The 27,341-nt window shown below is 41.4% G+C and overlaps 1 protein-coding gene across 1 annotated transcript in view; it reads left to right on the top strand.

Annotated features, from left to right (window-relative positions):
• Positions 1–27,341, top strand: part of BANK1 (B cell scaffold protein with ankyrin repeats 1) — a 233,933-nt gene that overhangs the window by 25,062 nt on the left and 181,530 nt on the right. Inside the window, exons 3-6 of the mRNA XM_065405166.1 lie at positions 6,493–6,644; positions 8,922–9,057; positions 11,776–11,918; positions 25,815–25,932. Coding sequence (XP_065261238.1) covers positions 6,493–6,644; positions 8,922–9,057; positions 11,776–11,918; positions 25,815–25,932 — 549 coding nt within the window. The remainder of the gene's footprint in view (positions 1–6,492; positions 6,645–8,921; positions 9,058–11,775; positions 11,919–25,814; positions 25,933–27,341) is intronic.

Raw genomic sequence — 27,341 nt, 5'->3', positions numbered from 1 at the left:
TATGAAAAACAGCAATAGATATTTGTCAAAAGCATGCCAAAGAAAGCAGCCTGTGAGATAGAGTATTACCTTCTATAATGGACTATAATTCTCAGGAGTATCTTAAATACCCCAAAAGAACAGGAGTACTTGTGGCACCTTAGAGACTAACAAATTTATTTGAGCATAAGCTTTCATGGGCTACGGCCCACTACATCGGATGCATAGAATGGAACATATAGTAAGAAGATATATATATATATATATATACACACACATACAGAGAACATGAAAAGGTGGGAGTTGCCCTACCAACTCTAAGAGGCTAATTAATGAGCAATTTTCAGCAGGAGAAAAAAAACTTTTGTAGTGATAATCAAGATGGCCCATTTTAGACAGTTTGACAAGAAGGTGCGAGGATACTTAATATGGGGAAATAGATTCAATGTGTGTAATGGCTCAGCCATTCCCAGTCTCTATTGAAGCCTAAATTGATGGTATCTAGTTTGCCTATTAATTCAGTCAGATTTGCGTCTATTTATTCTTTTGCGTAGGTTTGGCCAATGTACATCGCAGAGGGGCATTGCTGGCACATGATGCATATATCACATTGGTAGATGTGCAGGTGAACGAGCTCCTGATGGCGTGGCTGATGTGATTAGGTCCTATGATGGTCCAGCAGGGTCCCAACTATGGGATCTTTTTTGTCCTCTCCATCTTGATGTTCTCCTTCCCAAGACTCTCTTCCTCCTCATCAGCACAGAGACTGTCAGCCTGGGGGTGGGACTGCTCTACTGTGTCCCTGAACTCCTCCAGTTCAGTTACTCTGGTCTCTGAGAGCCATGTGCGACTTGCGCTGAATGCACACATATAGCACCTGCCCACAAGACAGATAATCATGCATGTTGCATTCAGTGCAATAAGATGGGTAGCCCCCAGTCTGCTCCTGGACTTCCGCCTGTATTATTTTTACTCTTGCAGGGTTGTGTGTGTAATGTGTGTGATGTTTTTTGCACAAGGAGAGTGTGTGTGTGTGTGGGGGGGGGGCGTTATTGGCCAAAGTTTAGAGAATATTTATTAGGTATATCTGGCTTTCACAATCCCTCGTTGAACTCCCCTACAAAAGTCCCCTGTTTGTTTGCTAGCTCCTGATAGCATTTGTGTTCATTTGACATCACTCCAAACACTGTTCATCACACTAAGTGGTCATTCACTGGCTTGTTTGTTCCTGGAAAACTCAGAGCAAATTCTACTTCGCATATAGCAATATGTCTTAAACAGGCATTATGCAATTTACAAAAATCAAACATTTTGATTGATAACATGAAAAATCAGGGATACTTCAGGTGTCATGGAATCATAGAACTGGAAGGGACCTTGAGAGGTCATCTAGTCCAGTCCCCTGCACTCATGGCAGGACTAAGTATTATCTAGACCAGGGGTCGGGAACCTTTCAGAAGTGGTGTGCCGAGACTTCATTTATTCACTCTAATTTAAGGTTTCGCGTGCCAGTAATACATTTTAATGTTTTTAGAAGGTCTCTTTCTCTAAGTCTATAATATATAACGAAACTATTGTTATATGTAAAGTAACTAAGGTTTTTAAAATGTTTAAGAAGCTTCATTTAAAATTAAATTAAAGTGCAGAGCCCCCCGGACCGGTGGCCAGGACCCAGGCAGTGTGAGTGCCACTGAAAATCAGCTCGCGTGCCGCCTTCGGCATGCGTGCCATAGGTTGCCTACCCCTGATCTAGACCATCCCTGACAGGTTTTTGTCCAACCTGCTCTTAAAAATCCCCAATGATGAAGATTCCACAACCTCCCTAGGCAATTTATTCCATTGCTTAACCACTCTGACAGGAAGTTTTTCCTAATGTCCAACTTAAACCGCTCTTGCTGCAATTTAAGCCCATTGCTTCTTGTCCTATCCTCAGAAGTTAAGAAGAACAATTTTTCTCCCTCCTCCTTGTAACAGCCTTTTATGTACTTGAAAACTGTTATCATGTCCCTTCTCAATCTTCTCTTCTCCAGACTAAACAAACCCAGTTTTTTCAATCTTCCCTAATACGTCATGTTTTCTAGACCTTTAATCATTTTTGTTGCTCTTCTCTGGACTTTCTCAAATTTGTTCACATCTTTCCTGAAATGTGGCGCCCAGAACTGGACACAATACTCCAGTTGAGGCCTAATCAGCGGAGAGTAGAGTGGAAGAATTATTTCTCGTGTCTTGCTTACAATATTCCTGCTAATACATCCCAGAATGATGTTTGCTTTTTTTGCAACAGTGTTACACTGTTGACACTATTTAGCTTGTGATCCACTATGACCCCCAGATCCCTTTCTGCAGTACTCCTTCCTAGGCAGTCATTTCCCATTTTGTATGTGTGCAACTGATCGTTCTTTCCTAAGTGGAGTACTTTGCATTTGTCCTTATTGAATTTCATCCTATTTACTTCAGAACATTTCTCCAATTTGTCCAGGTCATTTTTAATTTTAATCCTATCCTCCAAAGCACTTGCAACACCTCCCAGCTTGGTATCGTCCGCAAACTTTATAAGTGTACTCTCTATGCCATTATCTATTCCATGACTTTTCAAAGATAATTAGTAATGGCTCCGATATCTCCTCAGTCAGCTCCTTGAGTATTCTAGGATGCATTTCATCAGGCCTTGGTGATTTGAAGACATCTAACTTGTCTAAGTAATTTTTAAGTTGTTTTAACTTGTAAAGGGAAAGCAGCATTTTTTTTCTTTATAGTAAAATTTCAAAGCTGTATTAAATCAATGTTCAGTTGTAAACTTTTGAAAGAACAACCATAACATTTGTTCAGAGTTACGAACATTTCAGAGTTATGAACAACCTCCATTCCTGAGGTGTTCGTAACTCTGAGGTTCTACTGTATTGAGATGAACAGGAAGGGATCTACTTCCAAGGGATTTTACTTTCTCACCCCTTCTATTCACTGTGTAGATTGACAAATTTTGGTCTGCAGTTTTCTTCATATACTGATAATAGCCTGCTCTGTCTCTGTAATTGAACCTTCTTTCTATAGACTTTCCCAGTATCTCTCTCTGATATTCATTAGGTTAGGGATATTTCCAATACCAGTCAGCAATGTTAGGGGCTGTAGAGTAGACAGCTTGCCACATTCCTTCATCCCTTAAAACTCCATATTGATTAGTTCTTGTATGACAAAAGTTTATATTAATAAGATAATCTGTCAGCTATAATCTGACTTGATAATAAATGTACAGTATTGTTTTACACAATAACATGTGCACAAGCTGTTTTATGACTATCTGTTCACTGTGTCAGTCAGAATTCTCTGGGTCATTTATGATACAGGGGAAATTCTGCACCTGTTTTTGTAGTGAAATGCATGGCTGCCTGCAATGAAATTCATTGTGCAGAAGTTTGAGGAGCTTGATTTGGAAAGTCCTTGACGAGGTCTTGCACCCTGTACAGACTGCGGAAGATGGGAACAGGGTAGGTCAGGGGAGGAGCTGGAGCTGGGTTTGTGGATCTGAAATTATGTATATTCACTGGTCATCACTCCTTATCAAGCAGGGGCACAGCAGTAGCAAAAGCTCCTGCATCCACAGGGTTGCAGTAGCAGCAATGTAGTGGCACTGGGGGAGGACATCCCCTTTCCCGTTAAAGTCTATGCATGCAAGTCTGGCTACTGTGACAGACCCAGACCAGTGGGGTACAGGAGTCTGGTAGAGGGCAAATATACTGGTCACTGGATGAGTAGTTTGTCACACTACACAATTTGTGTGAGGAGAGAGGGGGCAGATTTTGCCCATGGTGAGGACCAATATTTGAGCTAAAACTGTATAATAATTACAAAAATAATTGCAATGTTGTCACAGGCTCAATGTCTCCTACTTTGAAAGCAATTATTTTGTCTTCTCTCAACACTGGCATTTATATAGCAGTAGTAGGCTTTACAATGTGAAACTGACCCAAGAAGTTTATTCTTACGTGTATGTAGAATGTTCTTTATCCACAGTACTCTCTTTCTTTTCTTTTTAATAAATCTTAGATTAGTTAATAAGAATTGGCTGTATGTGTATGTTTGGGTAAAATCTGAAATATTCATTGACCTGGTGGGTAATGCGTCCGATCCTTTGGGATTGGTAGAACTTTATATATGGTGAATAAGGTTTTAGTAATCCTCAACATATTTGATTTGGCTGTCTGGGTGGGAGCCCAAGGCTGGATTAGTAAGGGAGACTATTTTGGGGCTTCTTGGTAACCAGTAAGGAATTATAGAAGCTGTTTTGTTGCTGGCTTGGTGAATCTAATTATTAGAACAGATCACCAGTGTTGGGGATCATCTGCCCCATTCTTTGCAGTTTGCCCTGATTGAGCAATCTCAGCATGGCCACTCTCCAGCAATCACGGTCACAGGTTAACTGGACTTTCTGGCCTGCCTTAACCCTTTCTGGGCAAGTGTGAGGAGGACACCCCATCAGACACCTTTAGGGCTTATCTGAACTAAACCAAATTCCCAAAATGTTGAGGTCTGCCCATCACGAGTTTGCAACTCAGTGTTGTCTGGGTTCCATAATTTACAGTAATACAAAATGCTCTGGTCCTCTGACTGCTCACAGAATCCTGACTGGCTGATGAGAAGCCTGAAATATCATTAGACTACATTAAATGTGCTGCAGAATATTGGATAATCCTGCATCATTACGAATGTGCTGCTGTCCTGTGAGATAAGGTGGTGAGACTGTCTAACGTTTTGTACTATGGCAGAGCTAGTCAGTAGAATGGAGTAATAATGATAGAGCTGAGAAGTAGCAGGTGTGAAGAACGGCTTTTTCTAAAACACAGTTCTGGAGAGGCAATTGCCAATTCTTCTATGTTTTCACATTAAAATTCTGAGATGGGATGAAGGGCTCATGCTACAGCTCTTCCGGCCGTACTAGGATTGTGGAATAAAGAAGAAACCCATCACTGTAAATTGCACAGCAAACTAAATGGGATGGTATCTTATTTTAAAGTCAGAATATCATCTTGCACAGATAGTGTATATGTTTAGGATGCTGTGAGTCCAACTTGTTAGATGTGAATGACAGACGAAGGAGCACTAGCTCTGCTGCTCATTACATCCACTACATATTTATGGAAAAGACCTTTGTCTATGCCAGGGATTTGCCCTGGTTAGATGATCCATCGGTAGCAGCTCACTAGTGTAGCTGTCCTGAGGCAAACCCCTAGTGTAGCCAGACAAAGCTGCAATTGGTCAGAACACACAGGTGAATGAGAACAGGCACAGAGGTGGATTTAATGGCTGAACACAACTCCAGTGTCATCTGCCCCATTTCCCCTGACTCATGTGTACCAGACATTTAAATGGGTCAAATGCGAGGGTTACAGGGCTCCCACCATAAAGAACATAACTCAGAGTAGACTAACCTCAGCCTATCCCTAGGATTCAGCTCACTCTGGTGTATCTTCTCACCCTCCCCACTCTAATGGGGACAGACAGTACCAAAAGAGGGACCTCAGTCTGCAAAGACTTCAGGTCTCCCCTTCTCCCAGAAGCACAAGTCCACCAGAGAAATCCCAGTTCTCTTACTTCAGGGAACTGGCCATTTTGGCCTTTTTATCCACACTGGACACCAGCCACAAGTTATGACAAACTAAACATTCGCACAAGTTACTAATATTTATTTCTAAGTCCTACTGCCATTTAACATAACTGTCTCCATGGGGCTGTAAGGAAGGTGGAAAAAACACAGCAGGCCCCTCTCCATTTTGCACCAATGGGAAAAGTTCCTTCCTAACATCCCGAAAGAGGCAATTGGTTAGACCCACAAATCCTAAAATACACAGCTTGTATCCTAAAACTACAGAGGAGGAGGGTAGGATAGCTAAAATAGACCTGGGCAAAGGTTTAAAATAATGGGGTGGGGAGAAGAAAGGGGCCAATCACCTCCCATCTCCCTCTGGCTGGCCAATGGGAGGCAGAGAAATCCTGGAGGAGAAAGGGCCCACCTTTTGTGTTCTGGTATGTGTTCCCTCCCCCCGCCCTTTCCCCGTGGCTGTCTGCCCCAGCAGGTCCTATAAAGTTTCCTACCTGTTGAGTCAGGTGGGTGGCATTTGTATCAGTAAAGCTTAGCCCTGTTTGAAACAAGGATAGGCTGCAGTGGTGAAAATCATTGCTTATCTCAATTTACCCTGCATAGACTGGGGTTTGCTCTGTTGCAACTATACTGGTGGCAAATCCCCACTATAGACAAAGCCAAATTCTTTTGCTCTCAGTGGGACTTCATCTTGATAATCTTTACTCACATGAGAATATGGGTTGTGGGATCTTTTGGACAAGGACACTGGATGAAATCCATTGACTTCAATGGGGCCAGGATTTCATCTACTTTCTTTTATTTCTTCACATCAGTAGCATTTTGTAAATAATCATCGTCTAGCTGTTTTCAGCCCATCACATTTTATTTGTGTGGGATGACTAACAATACATTTCACTCAATATTATATCCTGCAGATTACCGAGATCACTCTGAAGTTAACTTGCAGTTGGATGAAGGAGGAGTATCAGTGAAAACAGATGTGAGTTTGGAAACTGAGGTAGTTTCTGAAACGTTGGAAACTATAAGACCATCAGTATTGGTGCTACCAGAAAGGATATCATGTGAGGTAAGACCTTTCAATGCTAAAAAGTTAGGCACAAATATCGCTCCTCTGCCCTGCCCCTGCTACAAGCTCCTTCATTGCAGGTCAGTTCTGGGGGGCAGATCACTACTCTGGAGCACAAATGAGAGTTTACCTGCAGTGGGAGTGATGCTGCCTGTGTGTCACATTCAATACAAACATCTACAAACTAATATGGATTTGGGACAATCACTGCAGGATTTTACTTCAATTAAAAATTGTTTGGCAGATTGGGTCAGATATAATTCTGCTTCAACATGTTTCATTGCAATGTAAAGGAAAACTAGTGAGGAACTTTTTCAAAAGATATGAATTGCTTCTCAGTAAGAATCAGGTTTGGGGTGGTAGATGTGTGTGTGCGAGAGAGAGAGAACGCAAACATATGAATGCTCATTTTAAAAAATCAACACCGTATGTGAGAAAACACAAAAGCATGAAAACTGTGTAAAGAGTGCAACATCTGAAGCCCAACCCTGTAGCCCTTAGACAAGTGAGTGGCCACAGTCATGTGAGGGCTGAAGAATCAGGCTAATAATGGCATGGCAGAGAAGTGGAAGGAATGTCGCACAGTTTTGGCTGCTATGTTACAAATAGGCTATTCCATGCCACTGAGTAGCAGTGGTTCAGCCAACCCTAGCTTACAGCTGAAAATCCGATGAAAGACATGCAGATAGAACATATTTAGCTTAAAACTTTTACTATTTTGGAAAACTCTTTCAGTAATCAGCACTGATTAAACCAATAGGTCTCTATATAAATTACGCTAAAACTTATAGAACTGAATAAAGAATTACAGTTAGTATGCTTTAAAATGTGTACTTCTGAGAAATACTGTTTTTCCTCACTGGAAAACCCCATTATGAAGATCGAGAGTATTATTCGAAACAGTAGAAACTTGCAATAGAATTTTAACCAACACATTGAATTTAATAATGAATATCCCTTCTATAGAATTCTCTAGGTTAGTTCAGATTTATTTATTTTTGGAAGAGTTTTTCATTGTCTGTTAAGTTCTATAGGACCTTTCCATAATATAAATTAGGAAATTATTATTTTGGGAAGGAGGGTATGCTAGAAAGTGTAAAACTGCTTCTCTAAACAGTGAAACATATATATTCCCTTTTGACTTTGGGGAAATCTTTCTGGTTAAAAAGATAAGAAAAACAAGGGCCTAGATTATCCCCCTACCCCCCAGATTGTTGTTCTGAAGGGTTCCTTCATGCACGGATCACCCCATCACATTCAGAAGTGAGATTATGTAGTGATATAATGGTATACATTTTGTTTTGAAGGACTAATAAAGAGATTAAGGGTGAAATTTAGTTCAGTTTTAGCTGATCTGAAGGGTGGCAAATATACCTCAGTGAATTGTTCATAGTGAATGATTGTTCTGACTCTTGTTCTGTTCTTCAAAGAACATTAGCATGTGTGTATATTTTCCCAGTGAAAATATATAGATTTGCCACAAATCAGTGGGCCAAGTTTAAAGGTGTTGAACAGTGCAACATTACAAACCAGTATGACAGTCGGAGTCAGCATGACTGAGTATAAACTAGTGCACTTGCATACAGAGAAGGTTGAACAGTGCATGGAGAACAACTCAGGGGCGGGTGCAGGAAGGCGTAAGATAAAGTAGTCAGCTTGTTTTATCTTGTACCTTCTTGTTAGCTCCTTGCCTTACTATAATTCTGCCTTTAGTATTTAAAATGCACCAGTTTACCCCTAAAACTGAGATGCAGTTTTACACCGCCTCTGAGATGCAACTTACACCATCTCTAGGTCACCTTTGAATTTGGCCCATCATGTACTGTAGCTCACTAATGTTCTCTATGTTGAAATTCACCCTTGCTCAGAGGTCTGTAGAAGACCATTGTACCACTTAAGTTCCTAACCCATGAATCAATTCTGAGGGTTTAAGTGTGTCTTAAGTAGTGTAGGGGTCCCCTGAATGAGGGGAATTTCACCCTTTGTGTACTGGAAGTGAATATATGATAGCCTCACAGTGAAAAGAATTTCATTATATATGGTTTTAGTAAACAGAGTTCAAACTATTACAGTAATCCTGTCAGTTTTTTACTTAGAGAAACATAAAGGATAACTTAATGAAATAGCATTACAGCTGTTATATAACAATATTTCAGGATATAAAGCTATTGGTAAAAGAACTTTTCTTGCAACTTACATTAAAGCATATGATTTACATTTTATGGTTTCAGTATAATTTGGTGAAAGGCTAATGGGAGCATATTTCTCACTTTATAGAACCCTGGTGAAATATTCATTCTTTTGAGAGATGAAATAACTGAAACTGTAGAAATTGAATTCATAACAGACAATCAACGAATTAGGACACAACCAGCCTTTTGGAATCAGACGGTCAGATGCATGAAAGCTTTAGGTAAGAGAACATTGCTGTAGCTTTAAATAAATAGAAAATTTTGGTCCTGGACTCTCTTCACTTGTCTTACAATAAGTATTTTCACTTCCCATTAGATTCTAATATTATTTTGTAAGTGTTTCCTGTGTATGGGTTTTGCATACAGAGCATTATTCTTTTTATTAATACACCAACACAAGGGCTTGTGATTTATGGGAAACTGGATTTTATTGGGTTGTTTTTGTGTGGTTAAGTGGCAGGTGGCATGCTTTAAAATGTCATTGATTAGTCACAGATTAACATTCTTAATAAATTCCTGCTATAAAATGCAAAGCTAATATTCTTATTACTGCATTAGGTTTAACAAGATGTTTTGTCTCTTATTTTATTCAGCGAAGTTGTTTTTTCTTTTTGCCCATATGCCTGTCTATAATTCTTACTGACATCTGAGAACATTTCCTTTCTTTGCTGTGATTTCATATCCATCCCGTTTCTCTATATTACTCAGTCCCCCTTGGTTTCTCTGGGTTTTGTCAATCACTTCATCCATAATATTAGCTATTCTATTTTCTTATTTTGCCTGGAGCACGATAAACAATACAACAACATTTTTCATTGTATGAGCTTCAGAATGCAGAGGGAATGGCCATACCTCCCTCACAGTTATTGGACTAGAGGTGTGATGGAAATATTCAGCTAAGAGTTCAGGATTCAATTTGCCTCTCTGTAGCATGTTGTGAATTCCCAAAGGGTAGTATATAATATTTTATTTTTAAAAACCATGGTAATACCACATCATTTAGGAGGAAAACACTTAAGCTACAGTTTTCAAACTTGGTCGCCTGAAGTTAGGCCCTAAAATCCATATTTTGGCATCTTTGTTTTGTCGATGAAAGCTGACTTTTCTCACCAAAACTGTGTAGTGTAGACAAGGTTTAAGTGGCTTAATTTTTCGGGGATGCTAAGCACTAGCAAATCCCATTGTTCCCTCTTAGGCATATGTGATCTGTGGGTGACAGAAGTGTACATCAGCTTCTCTTCACTCCCATGGGAGCAGCAGCTCTTTCTTGTATTAGTGTTCTCAGATCATCTCCTGTGGGAGGCTGCATCTCTCTTTGCAGGGAAGAAGTTGATCACAATCACTGACCTCATTCCTCTTCCTTTAAAGGAGCCACCACTGGCTCCCTCTCACTGGGGATCATAGGTGGCTTTGATAGTAATAGTTGTACTTAACATTTCTATGGTGCATTCAAAGGGCTATATGGACACTAATTGATCCTTAAGACACTATTGTGAGGTTAGATGAGTAGTATTATTCCCATGTTACAGAGGGGGAACTGAGGCAAGGAAGTTGTGATTTGACCAGTAAAACAGGCAAGTCAGTGACAGCTGGGATTAGAACAAGAGCTCCTGGGGTCCACCTCTCTATGAAGTCCATTCAAGTATGGAGGCACTCAGAGGTGAGGTTGCAAGTTGCCTGATTATCCATATGCTTGAGAGTTATTCATTACCAGGATGGCTCAATGGGGAGGTAGGTGGTGATCTGAAATGTCTATGGTTGGCCAGAGGAAGATCTTGGTGATGAGGCATCTTTCAGGAAAGACAAACTGAAATTCCCATTGACTGTATTGTGGGGGCTCCTCCAGGCATATCTTCTGGGGAAATTATTGGGCCAGGGCAGATAGCCGTAAGTGGTATAGATTAATAAACACAAAATACAAAGCATAACTAATAAGTTCAGTTTCTTTTTGTCCCAAACCAAGGTTAGTTTTTTGTTCCATTGGAGCTTTTAAATAAAAAGTGTTTGCCATTCCAACAGAAGCACTGGTTTTCCCCCATCATTGTTCAATTTAGCTTCTTTGTTATTTGTCCCCCTCCCTCCCCCCGGCAAAAACCTAGAATAACTAAAGTACAGGAATGCCCATTTGGACCAAGGATCCAGCTGATTTCATTTTAACAAAGGAAAGTAAAATGAGTTTGTGCTTGTTATCATTTAAGTGAATTGAGATACTGATTTCTATTAATCTGAGTTTCTTTGACTCTCCATTTCTTCTCTGTCTTCAAGTTTGTCCATTTTTAATTCTTTTGTGAGGAGAGCTAGAATTTTAGTTCTGCCGTTGGTAGGTTCAGCAGGACTCACGGCACAATGAATACTAATGAATTATAAAACATACTTATAAAGAGGGGTCATGCTGCATACACAGAGCAAGTTGTTCTAAAGTAACAGACTATACAAATACCTCCTTCCTCAGCTTTCAGTAGATAAACAACTGGAATGGAAGTAATTAAACTGTAATTTCTACAAAACTCAATTCTGAGAGGCTTGTCTGCAATTAAGAAAAACATTTCAAAAGATGAATAGTAAATCTGTAACTTGTAATAAATGACTGAATTTTTACTTAATCTGTAGGCAGAAGGCAGCTGATTATAGAGCATCAATCCATCAAAGGGAAGGTTGAAATGTGAAGCATTCTGTTTTCATCTAGCTTCTAATTTGAAACAATACATAGCTATATTTTATAAGAATTTACAGATATGTATTTTTGTTGCATTTTTGTGTTAAACTGAAGGATTTGGTTTAAAAATTATTGCATTGAAACATCTGTGAAATGAAAATCTTATTTGTTACTTTTTATGTGGTGTTTGTGATATTTCTCTGTTCTTTTACTTACTCCCTGAGACCTCCAGTCTGGCATTATAAAATATTTTCAGCTGCCGTTTTTGTTTGTGTTTTATAAGATTTTCCTGCTGGCCCTGTAAATGTAAATGTCTACTGTGGGGGAGTCATTAAGGCCGTGACACAGATTGAATACTACACAGCAGTAGAGGAGATTGAACGCATATTTAAAAAAGTGGCTGATCCAATAGCTTTTGCTTGTCAGGTAAGTTAACATCTCCATTAAGTTAATAAAAAAGCATAAAAGTGCCAGTATGAGATAGAACGTATACTGTGCTATAAAGGCTATTTTGATAGAATAATAACGAGCTATGGATCAACAAGAGTGGAAAGAAGCCAGTCTTTGAGATGTCTAGTTGTAAACAAATCAGACAAGTGAAAACAAATCTCTATTGAGCTATTATTAGTTGTGTTTTGTTATTTATTGTTTACACAATGACATAAATTTGAATGATTCTCTACAGTCATAGACTAATGTCCCTGCCTCATAGATGAAAATAATAATAATTAATTTCTATCAATCTCAAAAAAGAAACTGCTGAGTCTATTCTGAAACCAAGGGAAAATGTGCTTAAATCACACAAGTGGTTGGGGAGGGAGAGTTTTGGATCACAGTATATCCATTCAGCAGTAAATCCCTTCTTTTGGGTTGGTACTGAACACTGAAAGCATATGTATGGAAAATATTAGCTTACTATGCATATATAGACTGTACACAGCTATTCAGTTATAACTCATGAGGTCTGCTGGTTGCCATGCAGATATTTGCACGTGTTTAGAAGAATTCAGGCTTTGAAGCTGGACTTCATATTCAGCACTGCAGTATAAAGCCTCTGCAGCATGAAGTCTCCTTTACCAGCAACATGTAAAAAACAACAGGAAAAGAAAGCAGTCTTTAGAATGGACAGAAACTGAAATATCACTTGTACAAGGATTGGTAGTTTGAGCATATTTGACACGTCTATATTGTAATGACAAAGAAAGAACAACAACAAAAAAGTCTGTGTGTAACATAGACAAGTCTCATTTTCCTGTGACAAATATACCTTATCTACCACCTAAGGCATTACACTCATAACAAAAGAATTAATAAAAAATGATATATTTCATTATTAGTATTCTGTTTAAATACAGTGGTAGATTCCTTCCAAATACAATTCACTTTTGTTCCTGGAAAATAAAATAAAATAAAGTGTAGCTTATCCAGCCAGTGCACCTCCTGAAGTCTTTACAATATCTGATCATTCTTAAATCTCTAGATTAAAGGCCATCTAAAATGACCTTGATCTGGATTTAACAAAATTTTCTGTTGAAAGGTTATGGTGTGAGACTGAGTTTTAAAAAAATAGTGAGGTAGCAATACCATGTCTGTCTTAAATGTCTATAGGTTATTAGATTCTTTTGTTCATTAGGTTGGCCCCTCATCTCAACAATGTGACTAAAATTCAGTAAGTAAGACATATACAATTTTAAATAATATTCAAGTACAAATTGCAAATTTTCCCCATGCACAACAGTATGTGCACTAGGAAATACAATACTAGTGTTTTGAATGCCAGGCATATTTTAATGATCTCCTAACCTTTACTCACCTGAATAATAAATGGGGGTATAAATTTGGAGCTACTGTAGGTCTGGCTATTTAGTTTTATTTGCTCTGGGTTAGTATAGGAAACATAAGTCACTGCCAAGAGACTTTTTCATTATCAATTAAGTGGTCCTATCCACACAGCATGATGGCTGTTCTGTGGGAAAGAATGGTAATGGGAAATCCATTTTGTGTTGTTATTTTTAATGATGAACACCAAGCCATGGAGCAATGTAACTGCACTAGCTAAACTATTTCACACAATTTTCAAACTCCTTTAACCTCTTATTTTAGCAGCAGAGCAACAGCCTTGTTATACTTAAGGTTAAGATGAGCTTTCTGTTTAAAGCTTGACTCTTTAGTTTTGATATGCCTAATGGGAGCGTGGGTTCTGTTAGTGGTCCAAATTTGAGGACATTTGAACAAGGGGTTCCTGAGATAAAGCCCGTGGAAAATAAAAACAGCTTTTCTTAAAGTTCAGAGATTCTGACAACCTTTTTAGCTCACACATAAAGGTCAATCCAGGGCTCAGACTATTGGACCAGGGTCTCAAATGCTCAAGGTTATCCCAACAGAGTGCATGGCACCAGCCAGCCTTTTGTGGGAAATCAGCTGAAACCATTATTTGAAAAAGATGTTGCTTCTGCAGTTAGGCTTCCTGCAAGCCGCGTGTGCTTATTTTCACTCCTAATAGAGTTCACGGAACATGTGCAAACAGAGGCGTTAACAGGATTGTTAGCCAACCAAGTTTTATGCCAGTTGGTTAGCTCAAGGGGAAAAGTAGTGGTTCTTTGAATCTGACCCACCACCTAGAGTCAGTTTGAGCCCTACCTGGGGCAGAAATCTGGAAAAGGGGGAGAGGCTTATTACTAAAATCTGTCTGTCAGGATTTTTAAAAAATGATTATTTTTTAAAGTGAATGCTCGCTGGCAGGGAAGAGGTATCTGAAGGGGTGGAGGAGTGGGGGAAATAGGAATGAGAGGAGTTTGGGGCTGCAGCAAGGGGAGGGGGATAAATGGGGATGTGGAGGTGAGAGGGTTTGGGGGACTTAGGTGATGGAGAGGGACACTGGGAAAGAGATAGATGGGAGTTGCAGGAAAGCAGGGGGAGAAGCCCAGGAGCACCCATCAGCCTCATATTTTCCCTTTCTCTGTATGGCAGGATCTGGAGATCTGAGCTTCCTTCTCTCCCCACCCCCATGTGGACTTGTAGTCCCTTCCCCCTGTTGGTGTCTGAACCATAGTCCCTGTTCAAAGTGTGTGACAGGATGTGGGGGACCCCGCCCTTCTGTGGAGGGAGCTTAGAACAGGTATGCTTGCAGCATGCACCAAGAACAAGTGGCTGATATTGGAATAGGATCTGCGAAGGGGTATGCTTGACACACATCAGAAATTCTCCTCCTGCCCTGGGGAGAGGGGAAGGGAACACCCGCTGATATGAATAGATCAGTTCACACATTTCAGGGCTATTTTTTTAGGCTGTATTCATCCACATTGAGTAGCCTTTCATCTGAGAACATCTCATCGAGATGAATGGGCTACTGCTCACCTCTTTGAGCATGCAACTTTTAAGAAATCTGGGCAGAAATCTGAGAATGAACTGTAAGCATTTGGGGAAAATCTGCCTTTGACAGGCTTTTTTTAGTTAACCCTCTCCCCTCCCCCCCCCCCAAACCATCATCTGAGTATAACAGAATATTCAGAAGGTGCTGAAGCTCCTTTTGAAAAGAAATTGCACATGTGAATTCTCATTGGAGGGGAGGAATGAAGAGGGGTTTGTATCTGCAGTGAGGGATGGGTGTATTATGGGGCCCTAAATGGAAATGGATATTAGGGGAGAGAAGAGGGGTTGGGAGGTTCAGGTGCGGGGGAGGAGAATGAGGGGTAGCAGAGGAAGTTGGGGGTTTATGACTGGTGGGGAGACTACTGCCAGTTCTGAATTCTCCCCTCTGCAGGGGTCTGAGCCCCTCTCCCTGCCATTATGTGTTCTGAGATGTGGGGGATCTGGCTTCTCTTGGGGTGTCTAAGCCCCTCCATGTGAGCTGCGATCTGGAGTGGGGGGACTGAAATTTAAATATCTGAAATCCAGAAAATGAATAGGTAAGATACACATCACCCCACTGGGGATTGGTCCTGGGATCTGGCCAGTGTGTGGGAGAGGGGCAGACTGGATGGACCTGGGGCATGGCTGGGGAAGCAAGCTGAAGCAGGGACAGGATTCCCAGCTGAGGGTGGGTAGCAGGAGTGAGGAGCCCAGCTCCGTGTGCATCTCAGATCATGTAACCAAGGTAGCCTGTAGCTTTGAAGTAAACTGCTACCTGTGATGTGTACACACAGTAGGGTTGCCAACTCTCCCGGATTGGTGGGAGTCTACCGGAATCGGCATTGATCTCCTGGTGAGTACTGTAAGCAATCCGAGAGATTTTAATAGGCTGCTAAAAGTCGGTCAGTGGCGCAGCGGGGCTAAGGCAGGGTCCCTGACTGCCCTGGCGCCGCACGGCTCCTGGAAGTGGCTGGCATGTCCGGTTCCTAGGCATAGAGTCAGCCGGGGGTCTCCATGCACTGCCCCCACCCCGAGCGCTGGCTCCGCAGCTCTCATTGTCCAGGAACAATGGCCAGTGGGAGCTGCGGGGGTGGTGCCTGCAGGCATAGGCAGTGCGCAGAGCCCCCTGTCCCCTCCACCTAGGAGCTAGACATTCCAGCCGCTCCTGGGAGCCGCATGGAGCAAGGGCAAGCAGGGAGCCTGCCTTAGTCCCGCTGCACCACTGACAGGGAGCCGCCTGAGGTAAGCGCCGCCCAGTCAGAGCTCACACCCTGAACCCCTCCCGCACCCCAACCCCCTGCCCCAGCCCTGAGCCCCTTCCCATACCCAAACTCCCTCCCAGAGCCCGTACCCCCTCCCACACTCCTTCACCCCAAATCCCTCATCCCTGGCCCCACCCCAGAGCCTGCACTCCCAGCCAGAGCCCTCACCCCCCCACACACACACCCCAACCCTCTGCCCCAGCCCAGTGAAAGTGAGCAAGAGTGGGGGAGAATGAGTGACGGAGGGAGGGGGATGGAGTGAGTGGGAATGGGGCTTCGGAGAAGGGGCGGGACAGGGGCAAGGGTGTTTGGTTTTGTGCAATTAGAAAGTTGGCAACCCTAACAGACAGCAGCATAGGGCAGGAGACAGCAAGGAGCAACTTTTTTACATGTTAATGGTTTCTACAGTGACAACTAATGACTCAATGGGATGGGAAGGGGAGAGAGAACTGGAAATGTTGGCAGGGGAGCTACATGTTGCAGGAAGTGGTGTGGCAGAGGATGGAGAAGAGAGACACACCAGGATTCTCTCACACCCTTAAAGTTATTGTAACAACCATGTAATAACATTGACAAGGTTTTGAGACATAGACCAGAGATTTCTCTCACTGGTTCTCTTAGCAACTACACATTGTAAGCATTTCAAAACCTGACCATTATTCCCATTTCACTGGAACAAAATGTCCACTGAGGAATCCCGTAGCAACCATGTGGCCTAATGGAAAGACTACTGGACTGAAACTATTTGTAGTTCTGTGCCTCAGTTTCCCATCTGTAAAATGGGGATAATGTATAAGGCTGAAAAGCACTATATAAGACTAGTTTTTTTTTTATTATCTAGCCACAGTATCATATGAACTGTAAACCTAGGTGAGAATTACAGCTGCCTAAATGACCACTACCTCCTGTCAACAAACATTTCTCTTTCTATTTAAAAAAACCCTAGGAAATTGAATGGCAAAATCTTTAACACAGAGTTAAGGTTGCCGAGTGATAGCCCTTCCAGAATGTTGACTTAGCAAAACTGAAACTTCTGAAAAACCAGGAAATACAGAGTAAAGGTAAATGTCCATCCAACCTTAACTTTGCCCTCTTTGTGCCATGCCCCACAACACCCATAACACTCTGCTTTTTCACTGTGATGGACAGGCACTGTTTGCATTTGCCATGTGTTCAAACACTGAGCCCATCCCCCTGACAGAATCCTACCCTTGTAAAATTCAGCAAAAACTTCATACAGTACCCTTCTGCAACCCATTCACACTCACACACAGGATGCCACCTAAACCTATGCTTTACCCTCCCCATCATTAAATTCACATTTCATATTTCACCTCACCACTGATAATACCAATGGCAAGAAGACCCCAGTTCCCTGCTGCTGCTGATACAGTCTACGCAATTCTATGTTGAAATGATGAATACTGGAACCTCAAGGTACACATGCATCTCTTTCCTTTGATAACACACATGGGGGTACTCAGAGGCAGATCTCCTCATATCACAATCACAGCTCTTCCAAGCTGTTCAAACTTATTCCTCCACCAATTCAATACAGCTAAACCTAACCCAATGAATGCTGCTGGAATGTGTGCAGATAATTTCCAGTGGCTATTGCCAGCTCTAGGGGGACAGTTATGGTTGCATGGGTGTTTACCATAACTCTGTATTTCTTGGTTTTCAGAAGATTGAGTTTTGCTGAACTTGACATTTTGGAAGGGCACAAGCTATTACTAGGTGACCGTAGCTCTCTGCTAACAAAGTATAGCAGCAGGCTACATTGTAAAGTCTCAGTTAATGGAACATCATCTAACTGAGCCTTAAAAAGAGATTCACATAAGGAAAACCAGAACACAGTTTAGGAAGATCATTAGAATTCCCATCAAGTAGAAGGAATAGCAGTAACTTCTATTTAACCAGTATAATTAAAACCTTTGAGACTAGCATTTTATCTACAAAGGTATCCTGGGGCAACAGCAGTTTATGTAGAGTAACAATCAGACACAACATAAAACAAAATTAAAGTAAAATACAAAAGCTTACAGCAATTATTGATCAAAGAAACAGCATTCTGTGATTTTAAGAAAAGTTCAAGTTTCTTTGCAATCTGAGATGCTTATTAAAATCTCTTAATGAATGCAAATTAGTCCAATAAGACATACCAAGAATGTCAGGTTTGGATAATATACTTTTAAGAGATTGTATCCTTTGTTGTTGACCTTTCAAATTATTTGTACATGATGTGCATTAATGTCCACTAAAAAAAAAATAGGGTTAGAGTGCTCAGTTCATTTTTTTTTTTTTTTTTTTTTTTTTTTTTTTTTTTTTTACTGTTGGCCAATTCAGGACATAGTCACCATTAGGGCTGATCAAAATTTTTTTACAAAACATTTTAAATCTTAAAATGATCGTTTTTAAAAATAAAATGTTTTGTGCAAAAATGTGCCTTTTTTCCATTTGCTTCTGAAACTTTTATCAAAACATTATTAAAACATTATCAAAATGTTTGCCACGGAGGTCGCGGAAAGTCACGGATTCTGTGATTTCCACGACCTCCATGACTTCTGCGGGGACCAGCTGGCTCGGGGACCAGCTGCTCAGGTGCCCCCAGGGACAGCCTCACCGGCTGCTGCCTGGCGGCCTTGGGCACCTGGCTCTGGGGACCGCCTGAGCAGTGGCCAGTGTGGCTGGCCCCGGAGACCGGCTGAGCAGCGGTCCCTGAATGGCTGGTGCAGCCGCTGCTGCCAGCCCCCTGGGGCGATCCCCGGGCTGTCGGAGCAGCCGCTTCCCCAAGCAGCCCCTGGCAGCAGTGCCCGGGTGGCCAATGCAGCTGCTTCCCCGGGCAGCCCCTGGCAGCGGCTCCTGGCAGCTGGTGCCATGGCTGGTCCGTACCCCCCCGCTCCCCCGCAGCAACAGCCTCACCATGGTGCGCCTCCCTCCCGGCTTGCCCCCCAGCAGCAGCCCCTCCAGGTGCCCTACCCCCCCCCCCCCCCCCCAGCAGCAACTCCCTTAAGGTTTAGTCAGAGGTATTTATAGTATAAGTCATGGACAGGTCACAGGCCCTGAATTTTTTTTTTATTGCCCATGACCTGTCCTTTTATTAAAAATACCCATGACTAAATCCTATGCATCCGAAGAAATGGGCTGTAGCCCACGAAAGCTTATGCTCAAATAAATTTGTTAGTCTCTAAGGTGCCACAAGTACTCCTGTTCTTTTTGCGGATACAGACTAACACAGCTGCTACTCTGAAACATGACTAAATCATAACCTTAATGATGAGTGCTGAAAGGACTTGGTATCGAGATATATGGGAGGTGGGGACTGCTAATGGTTTAATTATAAAAGTGGGAACAACAAATGCATATAATACTACATCAAAAAAGCTCTCCTAGGAACATATCTTATTATACTAACTCCTTATGTAGAGACATGATCATGTGGCTGTTATGCTTCATAATTAGAGTTTTGTTCCTATTTCATTATATAATTTTCTTTAATTTATGATTTCAACATTGTGTTATACAGCTTACTGATTTTTCCTATGAGATTTTTCTACTACTACAAATATTGATCTACTTATTTAGATTTTTTATTTTAAGATTTCCTTTGATTTCAGAATAAAGATGGAAACCAGTTGCAGGTGCTTAATATTGAAATTGTGATGCTCCTGTTAATTTGACTGACTTTGAATATCTAGAGAGGTTTAGGGAATCTTCACATCAAACTCTTTTTGAACAATATTTTGAGACATTTGATATATCAAAAGATGTTTTTATCATACACATTAAACATAATTCCAGTTACAGTATGTAAAGTTTTGGGGGAGGGAAGAAAAGATAATTAAATCCAGCCTTCTCTATAAAAAGTTATATGAAATAGATACGACATACATGCTGTTGTCTATGTGATGAATCGCAGAGCCTCACATGCAGTCTGCCTATGAATCCATTTCCTTTGGGACTAATTTTATTATTTGGCCTTTATAAACAACTTCAACAGCTACCATTTAAAAATGTTTCCTTCTCTTCCTCCAAATGTGGAATCTCCGCTCAAAATGATGATAGCCCAGAATGGACAATGGGTAAAATTTTCACAAGTGCATAAGTGATTTAGGAACCTAAATCCTATTTTCAAAAGTGACTCAGGCACTGAAGAGCCTAAGGGCTGGTCCACACTAACCCCCCACTTCGAACTAAGATACGCAACTTCAGCTACGTTATTGTAAGTTCGAACTTACCGCACGCGGCAGGCAGGCTCCCCCGTCGACTCCGCGTACTCCTCTCGATGGCGAGCACTTCCGGGATCGATCTGGGATCGATTTATCGTGTCTAGACAAGACGCGATAAATCGATCCCAGAAGATCGATTGCTTACCGCCGGACCCGGAGGTAAGTATAGACATACCCTTAGTCTCATTGAAAGTCAATGATACATATCAGGGGCTAGCCGTGTTAGTCTGTATCCACAAAAACAACAAGGAGTCCGGTGGCACCTTAAAGACTAACAGATTTATTTAGGCATAAGCTTTAGTGGGTAAAAAACCTCACTTCTTCAGATGCATGGAGTGAAAGTTACAGATGCAGGCATTATATAATGACACATGAAGAGAGGTGAGTACCTCACAAGTGGAGAACCAGTGTTGACAGGGCCAATTCGATCAGGGTGGATGTAGTCCACTCCCAATAATAGATGAGGAGGTGTCAATTCCAGGAGAGGCAAAGCTGCTTTTGTAATGAGCCAGCCACTCCCAGTCCCTATTCAAGCCCAAATTAATGGTGGTAAATTTGCAAATGAATTTGAGTTCTGCTGTTTCTCTTTGAAGTCTGTTTCTGAAGTTTTTTTGTTCAAGAATAGTTACTTTTAAATCTGTTATAGAATGTCCAGGGAGATTGAAGTGTTCACCTACTGGCTTTTGTATGTTACTATTCCTGATGTCCGATTTGTGTCCATTTATTCTTTTATGTAGGGACTGTCTGGTTTGGCTAATGTACATGGCAGAGGGGTATCGCCGGCACATGATGGCATATATAACATTAGTAGACGTGCAGGTGAATGAGCCCTTGATGGTGTGGCTGATGTGGTTGGGTCCTCTGATGGTGTCGCTAGAGTTGATATGAGGACAGAGTAGGCAACGAGATTTTCTACAGGGATTGGTTCCTGGGTTGGTGTTTCTGTGGTGTGATGTGTAGTTGCTGGTGAGTATTTGCTTCAGGTTGGGGGGTTGTTTGTAAGCGAGGACTGGCCTGCCTCCCAAGGTCTGTGAGAGTGAGGGATCGTTTTCCAGGAAAGGTTGTAGATCATTGATAATGCACTGGAGAGGTTTTAGCTGGGGGCTGTGACGGGTTGGATCACAGAAACCCCCTTGGGAGCTGCCACCTAATGTACCAAGACTACTTCTATTCCTGTTTTCCCTGCCAGCTCAGGACTTCTGCACCCTGTCTTGCTGAGCCAGACACTCCCGTCTGCTCCAACGCAGACCCAGGGTCTGAATATATCTTGCCCCAAAGCTGCAAGTTTACCTGAAAACAGCTCACAGAAGTGTGCTAGCACTCAGATGCCCAACTCCCAATGGGGTCTAAACCCAGATAAATCCGTTTTACCCTGCATAAAGCTTATGCAGAGTAAACTCATAAATTGTTCGCCCTCTATAACACTGATAGAGAGATATGCACAGTTGTTTGCTCCCCCAGGTATTAATACATACTCTGAGTAAATTACTAAATAAAAAGTGATTTTATTAAATACAGACAGTAGGATTTAAGTGGTTCCAAGTAGTAACAGACAGAACAAAGTAAGTCACCAAGTAAAATAAAATAAAATGCGCAAATCTATGTCTAATCAAACTAAATACAGATAAGTCCCTCACCGGTTCCAGAATGCTCCCTTTTACAGGCTAATCTCCTTTTAGCCTGGGTCCAGCAATCACTCACACCCCCTGTAGTTACTGTGGTTTGTTCCAGTTCCCTTCAAGTATCCTGGGGGGGTGGAGAGGCTCCTTCCTTAGCCAGCTGAAGACCAAAATGGAGGGGTCTCCCACGGGTTTAAATAGACTCTCTCTTGTGGGTGGAGACCCCCCCTCCTCCCTCCTATGCAAAGTCCAGCTCCAACATGGAGTTCTGGAGTCACCTGGGCAAGTCACATGCCCCTGCATGACTCAGTCTTTACAGGCCGAAGCCATTGTCCACATGGTATCTTGCATGTCTCCAGGGGGACTTCTTATGTGGATTGGAGCATTCCAAGATGCATTGTTCCCCAAGTGCTTCCTGATCAGGTACTTAACCTGGCGAATTCCTTCCTAAAGAAGCTGACCAAATGCCTCACAAAGCTTACTTAGAAACCAAGCAAGCATACAGCCCATATTCTTAACCTCAAGTAGAAAATGATATATATGTACAAATAGGATGAATAGATATAGTAGACCATAACCTTTACGGAGATATGTTACATGGCACAGGCAGCACAAAACATATTCCAGTTATATCATACATACATTTATAAACACCCCCCCATAAAGCCTTATGGGGTACGCTGTCACAATGGCCAGTGGTGTTCTGTTATTTTCCTTGTTGGGCCTGTCCTGTAGTAGGTGATTTCTGGGTACCCGTCTCGCTCTGTCAGTCTGTTTCCTCACTTCCCACGTGGGTATTGTAGTTTTAAGAATGCTTGATAAAGATCTTGTAGGTGTTTGTCTCTGTCTGAGGGATTGGAGCAAATTCGGTTGTATCTTAGGGCTTGGCTGTAGACAATGGATCATGTGATGTGTCCTGGATGGAAGCTGGAGGCATGTAGGTAAATATAGCATTCAGCAGGTTTCTGGTATAGGGTGGTGTTTATGTGACCATCACTTATTTGCACTGTAGGGTCCAGGAAGTGGATCTCTTGTGTGGACTGGTCCAGACTGAGGTTGATGGTGGGGTGGAAATTGTTGAAATCCAGGTACATAGAATATATTGTCTGATACATAGAAGATATTCAAGTATAGTTCATCTGTATGAAAATGTGACTTTTGTTGAGCTGCCAAAGTCAATGAGAAATATGCCAGTCTACTGTATAAGTATTGGCTGCACAAATTAAGGGTCCAAATCTATTAACACCTGAGCACAGGCTGTGATTCAGGAAAACATGTATACATCCCTATTCCGAGAAATACTTAAGCACATCCTTAACTTTAAGTATGTGCTTAGCTTCCATTGACTTCAATCAGACTTAAAGCACACACTTAAGTTAAATATATGCTTAAGTGCTTTCTTGAATCAGGACCATAGTGGTATGGGATTTCACATGGTAGTAAGCCCTAAAAGCCATATCCTGGGGCATAACTAATTGGTACACTATGCATGGTAGAGGTCTCTGTGCAAAAGTGTCTGGCCAAGAGCTGTAATAAATCAAAGTGGTAGCAGGAATTGGGAGTGAGGGGAGAGACCCTAAATTGAATCTTTGCCACTGGAAGATGACCTTTACATTTGTTAGGCTGGTCAGGTTGGCTTTGGAAACATATTCTGATAGCAGTGTAGTACTACTGGCCTCATCATACTATTGAAAGTAGTCCTACCTTCAGAAGTAGTTACAGATCCTAAGCAGCTTAAAATAGTGGGTTTGGGCATGATGGGATGAGTTTTTAAAATATCTTTCTAAAAATAAACGGTTATTAAATGTACAATCCTAGTCACATAAACATGTGTGGCTCAATAGACTTCAATGAAGTGTTGCTATCTTGCTTTTATTTTTTTCCTCTCAGCTGGTTTTGCAGCACATTAATAATCTTTTCTGCTGTATTTTGGTTGTATCTTCCATCTTTTGATTCTTATCAGAACAGTTAATTGATTACCTTATTTTCCATGTACAGGAATGAATTTGTAATAATTCAAAGCAGTAGCTTATAAATTAAAATATATCCTTATAGTTATATAGTTAAATTCTTTTTACCTGGTATTGTATGTGGGTTTTCCATTCTAAAACAGAAATCAGTGTCACTTTACAATGAACCCCCTCTCACCTCCCACCCCCCAAAAATGGCAGCGCTGCATGGCTGTCATGATAAAGCATGGAGATCTCTCTGGACTAAGTACAGTATTTTGTAGGATCCTTTCGGAGCTGCAAAAAGTTGGCTTCTACTTTAGTTTTGCTTCTTCTGAAGAGGATATCCGTGTGGCTGGTCTGCAGTCAGTGTTTTCAATTTTTGTTTTCTTTTATTAGTGCATATTTTTATGTACAGCAGGGCATGCTCAGAAATTTTCCCTCAGTAAAAGGTTCCTCAGCTGCCATGAGTCTGAGGGTGTATCTGTACTACAGTCAGAGATGTTATTGCAGCACAGGCTGGAATAACCTGCACTAGCTTTAATTTAGCTAGCATGCTAAAAATAGCAGTGAAGCTGTAGCAGCACAGACTTTGCTTTGGGTTGTACAAGCACCCTGGGCACTTTTGCTACATACTCACCTTGCTAGCCTGCATTGCATCCTGTACTGCCACATCTTTACTTTTAGCCATGCTAGCTAGATTAAAGCTAGTGTGGGTATGCCAGCTGGTGCTGCGATCACACCTCCAACTGCAGGGTAGACATATCCTGATAAATTTACAAAGTGATAGCTCAATGTGTAAATGTCACCCTTCAAAACCTTTGTTATGTTAAACATTATATAATATACTGTAAGCCTCTTTGTTTCAAACTCTTCTCTCAAAAATCATTTTAGGATAGTAATAGTGACAAGCCATTTTCTGGGGTTTGAGCTGATGGAGAGAACATGCAAGGAACTTTTGTGCAGCCCGCTCTAGGGCTTGCCACAATTTCTCTGCAGTCAGACTACTCTCCTTAGCACCTCAAAGGTGGCAGGGAGGAAATACAGCTCTGGGCCCTGCTGTTCCACCTGTTTTCCTAGCCCACAGAAGTATTAGCTGCATGGTGGAGAGCAGACTGCACAGTTCCCACTTTGCGCCAGGCTGCCATGAGGCACAGTTGCTTCTTCAGCCCTTTTGAGTGTGGGGCAGTGATTGGGACATTAGCTTGGATCATTGCAGCTAACTTAACTTGGTTCCTGACATGATTCAGTGCAGTATGAGTGTCTTCTGTAGCTAAAAAATGAGCCAGTCAAATTGTTTTGCCATAAGACCACTAATACTTTCCACACAGTTACCCCTGATCCTCAGATATGTGTAGCTGCTTTACACTGTGTCACTGGTGCAAAGTCGACCTAAAAGTGTTGTAACCAGCCATCTTAGGGGGGATGCCTATTTGGTGTAGAGCCAGGTAATTATACCATCCTCCTCACTTGGGTCAGCCTAGGTAACCTCCTGCCTTGTGATCCCCAGCTGCAGTATTGGCCTCTTGGGTCTATTGGCGGCTGGTATACATTAGAATAACCCCCACGCTGCTCTAAATTAGGTCAGGATACTGGCCCAGTGCACTGCTGAGCCAAGAATAGGAGGAACACAGAGGTTTCTTAAAGGCCTTCCCCCATCCTTCTGAGTTTAGTCACAGCTAAGACTTGGGGCCAAAATGTCCACTTTTCCTTATTTTGGTCAAATTATCTTGGTGGTCTTATGTCAGATTACTTCTCCTTTGTGGTCTTTCAAAAATAAACTAACCTTAATGAGACTGAGTTGATATTTATTTTGTTTAAATCCTTTGATTTACTGCCACTACAAGGACATGGTTAATAATACATAAGCACTACGTGATCTGAATTTTTCTCTTATCTTTCTTCTAAACAGGCTTTCAAGTTTTCTTCTGTGGAGAAGCTTGACAGTACTCTGACCTTCTTAGTGAAAAGCAAGGAGTCTGCTTATGAATTCAGCGCTTTCCCGAATGAAGTGCACCATCAACAAGCTAGTGAGTACATTCTCATATGCATTTATTTGTACACTACTGTTGTAACAATTGCCTATTTAAGACAAGTTTTGGATGTACGTATAGTGGCTACTAGTGAAATGCAGAAGCCTACGTTAAGGACACCAATAACCAGGAACATTTTAAAATAGCTTATAAACCACTGTCACATTGTCGACACATACATTATCTAAAAAATTGTGCATGTTGTCTGTGTTTGACCATGGCTGAGAGTTTAATTTCAAGCTAAGGGTACTGTATATGTAATTGGAAAGACAGGCATTAAGAGAGATACACCAATATTGAGGAGACAAAAGAGAGAGAGAGAAACTAGGTATATTTGCACTACTTTTTAATAATCAATCTCCTACATCCAGATATTAATTTAATTTTCCTAATTATTGTTGGGATGCAACCGTTCAAAATGCAAAAAAGGTTGAGTGTCTGAAGAGGATAGATGTATTTGAATATTAAAACTGTATTAAGTATCTATACTCTGTTTTAGGGAAATTGGGCTTAATAGTTTCCATTACTTTATTCTGGCAGAAAGGTAGTCCATAGAAAAAGCATCCAAACTGGCCATAAAACAGAAATATAAACTCTATGTAACTGGTTCATTGGGATATCAACACAAACTACTATTTAAAGCCCAAAATCAAAGTCTTGGTTGAATTCATTTAGCCATTTTATGTTCCTGACACATTTGAAAGTATATTGCAATAAACTGATGGTATTTTCTCAGTTTATGCTTCTAAAGTGTCATGTTGGGCGTTTGCAGGATGTCTGTCAGCCCTCAGTTTCTCCAGGGGCCTTGCTGCAAAGTTAGAAGCCCAGAAAATACAAGTTTTCCCTTTTCATATGACTGTCAGTTGTGTGGGGTATAAGTTTGAGGCATCAAAATTATCCACAAGAAAGGAATGCACTTTGGAAAACATAATCCCAACTATACATATAAAATGATGGGGTCTAAATTAGCTGTTACCACTCAAGAAAGAGCTCTTGGAGTCATTGTGGATAGTTCTCTGAAAACATCCACTCAATGTGCAGCGGCAGTCAAAAAAGCAAACAGAATGTTGGGAATAATTAAGAAAGAAAATATCATATTGCCTCTATATAAATCCATAGTATGCCCACATCTTGAATACTGCGTGCAGATGTGGTTGCCCCATCTCAAAAAAGATATATTAGACTTCAAAAAGGTTCAGAAAAGGGCAACAAAAATGATTAGGGGTATGGAACGGCTGCCATAGGAGAGATTAATAGGAGTGGGACTTTTCAGCTTGGAAAAGAGACGACTAAGGGGGGATATGATAGAGGTCTATAATATCATGACTGGTGTGGAAAAAGTAAATAAGGAAGTGCTATTTACTCCTTCTCATAACACAAGAACTAGGGGTCACCAAACGAAATTA

This window comes from Emys orbicularis, chromosome 5, assembly GCF_028017835.1.
Source record: "Emys orbicularis isolate rEmyOrb1 chromosome 5, rEmyOrb1.hap1, whole genome shotgun sequence".
Lineage (NCBI taxonomy): Eukaryota > Metazoa > Chordata > Testudines > Emydidae > Emys > Emys orbicularis.
The sequence above is the reverse complement of the archived record's forward strand: the minus strand, read 5'-3'. Positions and strand labels throughout refer to the sequence as shown.